Source organism: Rhipicephalus microplus, chromosome X (genome assembly GCF_043290135.1).
Source record: "Rhipicephalus microplus isolate Deutch F79 chromosome X, USDA_Rmic, whole genome shotgun sequence".
NCBI classification, from domain to species: Eukaryota; Metazoa; Arthropoda; class Arachnida; order Ixodida; family Ixodidae; genus Rhipicephalus; species Rhipicephalus microplus.
The window spans coordinates 512,378,083-512,385,609 of NC_134710.1; the positions used below are offsets into that span (position 1 = coordinate 512,378,083).

Consider the following 7,527-nt stretch of genomic DNA (forward strand, 5'->3'; position numbering starts at 1 on the left):
AGTCCGAGTGAACTGTCCTAAGCTAGCAGACGATGTAGGCGGCATCGTGTGTTTGATGGGCAGTGACTAGCAATAGCCTGCTTAAAACAGACATTCAGTAATTTTGTTCATTTATCACCCTATTTCGTGTCCGCTGCGGCTCTCTCTACTTTGAGCTACAGTTCACCCTGCCTTGTGTTAGCCGATTTCTTACTTTTTTAAAAATCAAACATGCACCCAATTTCGCAGTGTGAAGAAAAATGCACCTTTGTTTATTGTGATGAGATTTCTATAGCGACATGCCTCTTTGTTGGCTATCACAGAAAAATATAAACAGCAAATGGTGCGATCATCTAGTGCGACCTTTATTTTTCTATCAGTTTCATCTATGACCAAGTTTTGGTCGCTCTAAGGTTGCCTCTTAGTACGCCTTGATCATGTTCATTTATCTTGTTGTGCTCTGCTTACAATGCATTGATTAAAAACATGTCCAAGCTTCTTTTTGAGTTCCACATATTTTATCGTTTTTCACCTGTAGAAGCTACTCCTGGTGAACATTCAGGCAAAGACATTGTAACCTCGAAGAAACGTGTATTGGAATTTGAGCACTGTACAAAGTAATTATACTATTTCATAGCTAGAATCAATATTTATTAAGGGTTATAACAGTGTTGTATTTGATTTCATAACAGCAAAACTGCATTCAGAGAAGGACTCTGAAAGGTTCTCACACTGAGTGTGAGAGGGCTGATGTGGAAACCATTTTAGGTCAAGTGAGTTGAAGTTAGCGTAAAAAAACAATGAAATGTTGTGATGCCCAAAAATTCAAGTTGTTGTTTTCAATGTCCTCTTCTTGCATATTTTTATCATGAAAACATTTCGATGTGCTGTTGCGTTTACCCCATCTATGCTTCTTGCATTTTTTTACAGCGCAAGCACCTCCTGCAGATTGGGGGACGTGGCCTCCGAGAAATTGGTGTGAATGCCATGAAGGCTGTATTGGCACATGACGTGCAAGTGCTGTACAGCCTTCATGGCAGAAAAGGGAAAAGGGCCTTTGTGAACCTGAGGCTCTGTAGATTAGTGACAGGTTAGACTTGTTCATTGTTTTATGTGTGTGTACTCTTGTGTATTCTCTGTACTGCAGTGCTTCATGTGTACTATGGTATTTCTGTTCTTGTATGCAGATGTCATCTGCCAAAAAGCAGGGTGCGACCAGGCGGAGGCCCTCAACTTTTTTAAGAGGTGGCTGCCAGGGTCTGGTGATCGCTGTGGGGGCAGGAAGCGGCGCTTCAGAAAAGCATTTGTTGTGGAGCAGCCCGATGATCCCCACTCTCAGAGTGCAGATTATCGGCTGCTCGCGGCAGCTGGCTTCCTGCCCAGCCACAGCAGCCATGGCCTTGACAGTACCACTGTCACTGTGCCCCCAACGCAACCTGACCTGCAGTAGAGCGGGCCTTTTTTAGTTGTGTATATATATATTTCAATGTATACATTTTTTGTTGTACCAAATAAATAAAAAAACTAAGAATAAATAGTCTGCAGACTGTCGGTGGTGCACTGTTCGGCTAGCTTATGCTGATTCGGAAGCACCATCACCATGTTTTAGTTACAAAAAAATGCTCTAAACTATGAATATTCTCGATTACCATGTGGGGGACATATGTGGGGATTGCAAGTGGGGGACATACGCTTTCAGCATTTACTTCCTAACGACTTTTTTCGATCTGCTGTACCAAATACCAGTACCAAATAAAGCACTCGCTATTGCAAAAGATAAATTGGTAAAAAAATAAACTGCACTTCTAGTGTTAGCAAAGGGAATGAGGTATAAAAGATGAAATAGATCGAGTAACTGCTTTCGGTTCTCGGCATTCAATTTTCTGTTGCACCAAGTATACAGGGCTGCAAAGCTACAAGAGCGGGTCATCGAGGCATATTGTTTAAATCTTCCGGTAAGAAAAATTCCCTACTAATAGTGCTTACATAATGGCAAGCCAATCAGTAGCCAATATTCGTCGTGCAGGAAACATCGGTGTAATAACGGCATTTGATTGGCTACAATGTGGCCCTGGATTGGTCCAATATCGGTCGTACGTCCGTAGCCAATATTCGTCGTGCAGCAAACATCGGCGTAAAAATGGCATGTGATTGGCTGAAATATGGCCCAATGTTGGCCGAACATTGGCAGCTTTGTCGGCAATACGATGGGCCTTCGTCGGCCCCATGTTGGTTGCATACTGGCTAAAACATCGGCAAAACGTCGGCCCATCATTGGCTTGAACGTCGGCCCGACATTGGAAGAAGTTGCACTTCCGACGTCGGCCCGACGTTGGTGCCGATGTTAGCCGATGTTGGTCCAAGATTGGTCCAACGGCGGCGTGCTGCCTGGGTTAGGTTAGGTTGGGTTATGTTAGTTTAGGCTAGGTAGCCTCGTGAAACCACCAAAAACGACCTCATTAACGAGATAGTGTTGTTTTGTTGCGAGTAGGAAACTGTGATAGCTGATCGAAATATTGTGAAAGCACACAACACGGCGCGAACTAGCCAGATAGTGCGTCTTGTACCGTTACAAGTGCGAAACTGCTATATTGTGATATTCTCCTGAAAGCGCATGCAAGCATCATGAAACCTTAAATAACGATGTAATTTAGCGAGATACAGCTTTCTGTACTGTACTAAGTTGGTGAAAAGCTGTGAGGTCATGCAAATATCGTAATTGTGAGCGAAACAGTGTAACAGAACGTTTATTAGATAGAAGTGCGAAGGTTAGGTTAGGTTAAGTTATGAAGCGTTGTGAAACTGCATTAAGCAATGTCAGCTATTGAGATGCAGTGTTTTCACCAGTACAAGTCGGAGACTGTGACATCTAATGTGAAAGCGCACGAAACCGTCGTAATGTTGCAGAAAGCATTGTAAAGTAGCGAGTAAAACGTTTTCTAACGATAGAAGTGCGAAGGTTAGGTTAGGTTGGGTTATGTTACTTTAAGCTAGGTAGCGTCGTCAAACCACCAAAAACGACCTCGTCTAACGAGACAGTGTTTTGTTGCGAGTACGAAACTGTGATAGCTGAAACATTGTGAAAGCACACAACACGGCGCGAACTAGCCAGATAGTGCGTCTTGTACCATTACAATTGAGAACCTGCTATATTGTGATATTCTCGTGAAAGTGCATGCAAGCAACGTGAAACCTTAAATAACGATGTCATTTAGCGAGATACAGCTTTCTGTACTGTACTAATTTGGTGAAAAACTGTGAGGTCATACAAATATCGTAATTTTGAGCGAAACAGTGTAACAGAGTATTTTCTAGATAGAAGTGCGAAGGTTAGGTTAGGTTAAGTTATGAAGCGTTGTAAAACCGCATTAAACAATGTCAGCTATTGAGATGCAGTGTTTTTCACCATAACAAGTCGGAAACTGCGACAACTAATGTGAAAGCGCATGAAACCGTCGTAATGTTGCAGAAAGCGTTGTAAAGTAGCGAGTAAAACGTTTTCTAACGATAGAATTGTGAAGGTTAGGTTAGGTTGGGTTATGTTAGTTTAAGCTAGGTAGCGTCAGGAAACCACCAAAAACGACCTCGTCTAACGAGATAGCGTTGTTTTGTTGCGAGTACGAAACTGTGATAGCTGAAACATTGTGAAAGCACACAACACGGCGCGAACTAGCCAGATAGTGCGTCTTGTACCGTTACAATTGCGAACCTGCTATATTGTTATATTCTCGTGAAAGTGCATGCAAGCAACGTGAAACCTTAAATAACGATGTCATTTAGCGAGATACAGCTTTCTGTACTGTACTAATTTGGTGAAAAACTGTGAGGTCATGCAAATATCGTAATTGTGAGCGAAACAGTGTAACAGGGTATTTTCTAGATAGAAGTGCGAAGGTTAGGTTAGGTGAAGTTATGAAGCGTTGTAAAACTGCATTAAACAATGTCAGCTATTGAGATGCAGTGTTTTTCACCATAACAAGTCGGAAACTGCGACAACTAATGTGAAAGCGCATGAAACCGTCGTAATGTTGCAGAAAGCGTTGTAAAGTAGCGAGTAAAACGTTTTCTAACGATAGAATTGTGAAGGTTAGGTTAGGTTGGGTTATGTTAGTTTAAGCTAGGTAGCGTCAGGAAACCACCAAAAACGACCTCGTCTAACGAGATAGCGTTGTTTTGTTGCGAGTAGGAAACTGTGATAGCTGAAACATTGTGAAAGCACACAACACGGCGCGAACTAGCCAGATAGTGCGTCTTGTACCGTTACAATTGCGAACCTGCTATATTGTGATATTCTCGTGAAAGCGCATGCAAGCAACGTGAAACCTTAAATAACGATCTCATTTAGCGAGACAGCGTTCTGTACTGTACTAAGTTGGTGAAAAACTGTGAGCTCATGCAAATATCGTAATTGTGAGCGAAACAGGTTAACAGAGGGTTTATTAGATAGAAGTGCGAAGGTTAGGTTAGGTTAAGGTATGAAGCGTTGTAAAACCGCATTAAGCATAGTAAGCTATTGAGATGCAGTGTTTTTCACCATTACAGGTGAGAAACTGCAACATCTAATGTGAAAACGCACGAAACCGTCGTAATGTTCCAGAAAGCATTGTAAAGTAGCGAGTAAAACGTTTTCTAACGATAGAATTGCGAAGGTTAAGTTAGGTTGGGTTATGTTAGTTTAAGCTAGGTAGCGTCGTGAAACCACAAAAAACAACCTTGTCTAACGAGATAGTGTTGTTTTGTTGCGAGTACGAAACTGTGATAGCTGAAATATCGTGAAAGCACACAACACGGCGTGAACTAGCGAAACAGTGCGTCTTGTACCGTTACAAGTGCGAAACTGCTATATTGTGATATTCTCCTGAAAGCGCATGCAAGCATCATGAAACCTTAAATAACGATGTAATTTAGCGAGATACAGCTTTCTGTACTGTACTAAGTTGGTGAAAAGCTGTGAGGTCATGCAAATATCGTATTGTGAGCGAAACAGTGTAACAGAGTATTTTCTAGATAGAAGTGCGAAGGTTAGGTTAGGTTAAGTTATGAAGCGTTGTAAAACCGCATTAAACAATGTCAGCTATTGAGATGCAGTGCTTTTCACCATAACAAGTCGGAAACTGCGACAACTAATGTGAAAGCGCATGAAACCGTCGTAATGTTGCAGAAAGCGTTGTAAAGTAGCGAGTAAAACGTTTTTTAACGATAGAATTGTGAAGGTTAGGTTAGGTTGGGTTATGTTAGTTTAAGCTAGGTAGCGTCGTGAAACTACCAAAAACGACCTCGTCTAACGAGATAGTGTTGTTTTGTTGCGAGTACGAAAGTGTGATAGCTGAAACATTGTGAAAGCACACAACACGGCGCGAACTAGCCAGATAGTGCGTCTTGTACCGTTACAATTGCGAACCTGCTATATTGTGATATTCTCGTGAAAGCGCATGCAAGCATCATGAAACCTTAAATAACGATGTAATTTAGCGAGATACAGCTTTCTGTACTGTACTAAGTTGGTGAAAAGCTGTGAGGTCATGCAAATATAGTAATTGTGAGCGAAACAGTGTAACAGAACGTTTATTAGATAGAAGTGCGAAGGTTAGGTTAGGTTAAGTTATGAAGCGTTGTAAAACTGCATTAAGCAATGTCAGCTATTCAGATGCAGTGTTTTTCACCATTACAAATCGGAAACTGCAACATCTAATGTGAAAACGCACGAAACCGTCGTAATGTTGCAGAAAGCATTGTAAAGTAGCGAGTAAACCGTTTTCTAACGATAGAATTGCGAAGGTTAAGTTAGGTTGGGTTATGTTAGTTTAAGCTAGGTAGCGTCGTGAAACCACAAAAAACGACCTTGTCTAACGAGATAGTGTTGTTTTGTTGCGAGTACGAAACTGTGATAGCTGAAATATCGTGAAAGCACACAACACGGCGTGAACTAGCGAGATAGTGCGTCTTGTACCGTTACAAGTGCGAAACTGCTATATTGTGATATTCTCGTGAAAGCGCATGCAAGAAACTTGAAACCTTAAATAACCATGTCATTCAGTGAGATACAGCTTTCTGTACTGTACTAAGTTGGTGAAAAACTGTGAGATCATTCAAATATCGTAATTGTGAGCGAAACAGTGTAACAGAGCGTTTATTAGATAGAAGTGCGAAGGTTAGGTTAGGTTAAGTTATGAAGCGTTGTAAAACTGCATTAAGCAATGTCAGCTATTGAGATGCAGTGTTTTCACCAATACAAGTCGGAGACTGTGACATGTAATGTGAAAGCGCACGAAACCGTCGTAATGTTGCAGAAAGCATTGTAAAGTAGCGAGTAAAACGTTTTCTAACGATAGAAGTGCGAAGGTTAGGTTAGGTTGGGTTATGTTACTTTAAGCTAGGTAGCGTCGTCAAACCACCAAAAACGACCTCGTCTAACGAGACAGTGTTGTTTTGTTGCGAGTACAAAACTGTGATAGCTGAAACATTGTGAAAGCACACAACACGGCGCGAACTAGCCAGATAGTGCGTCTTGTACCATTACAATTGAGAAGCTGCTATATTGTGATATTCTCGTGAAAGCGCATGCAAGCAACGTGAAACCTTAAATAACCATGTCATTTAGCGAGATACAGCTTTCTGTACTGTACTAATTTGGTGAAAAACTGTGAGGTCATGCAAATATCGTAATTGTGAGCGAAACAGTGTAACAGAGTATTTTCTAGATAGAAGTGCGATGGTTAGGTTAGGTTAAGTTATGAAGCGTTGTAAAACCGCATTAAACAATGTCAGCTATTGAGATGCAGTGTTTTTCACCATAACAAGTCGGAAACTGCGACAACTAATGTGAAAGCGCATGAAACCGTCGTAATGTTGCAGAAAGCGTTGTAAAGTAGCGAGTAAAACGTTTTCTAACGATAGAATTGTGAAGGTTAGGTTAGGTTGGGTTAGGTTAGTTTAAGCTAGGTAGCGTCGGGAAACCACCAAAAACGACCTCGTCTAACGAGATAGTGTTGTTTTGTTGCGTGTATGAAACTGTGATAGCTGAAACATTGTGAAAGCACACAACACGGCGCGAACTAGCCAGATAGTGCGTCTTGTACCGTTACAATTGCGAACCTGCTATATTGTGATATTCTCGTGAAAGCGCATGCAAGCAACGTGAAACCTTAAATAACGATGTCATTTAGCGAGACAGCGTTCTGTACTGTACTAAGTTGGTGAAAAACTGTGAGGTCATGCAAATATCGTAATTGTGAATGAAACAGTGTATTTGAGCGTTTTGAGATACAAGTGCGAATGTTAGGTTAGGTTAAGATACGAACCGTCGTAAAACCGCATTAAACAATGTCACTTAGTGAGATGCAGTGTTTTTCACCATTACAAGTCGGGAACTGCGATATCTAATGTGAAAGCGCTTGCAACCGTCGTTAGGTTAGGTTACGTTAGGTTAGGTTGGGTTAGGTTGGGTTAGGTTGGGTTGGGTTGGGTTAGGTTAGGTTGGGTTGGGTTAGGTTGGGTTAGGTTAGGTTAGGTTAGGCTGGGTTAGGTTGGGTTGGGTTGGGTTAGGTT

The 7,527-nt window shown here is 41.5% G+C and overlaps 1 protein-coding gene across 1 annotated transcript; it reads left to right on the forward strand.

Annotated features, from left to right (window-relative positions):
- The first annotated feature begins 244 nt into the window (after nucleotides 1-244).
- Nucleotides 245-1,484, forward strand: LOC142775288 (uncharacterized). Its single transcript, XM_075876627.1, has 2 exons — nucleotides 245-1,069; nucleotides 1,167-1,484. Exons 1-2 carry the CDS (start codon nucleotides 793-795, stop codon nucleotides 1,427-1,429), a joined length of 540 nt encoding a protein of 179 aa, XP_075732742.1. The 5' UTR covers nucleotides 245-792; the 3' UTR covers nucleotides 1,430-1,484.
- The last annotated feature ends 6,043 nt before the right edge of the window (nucleotides 1,485-7,527 follow it).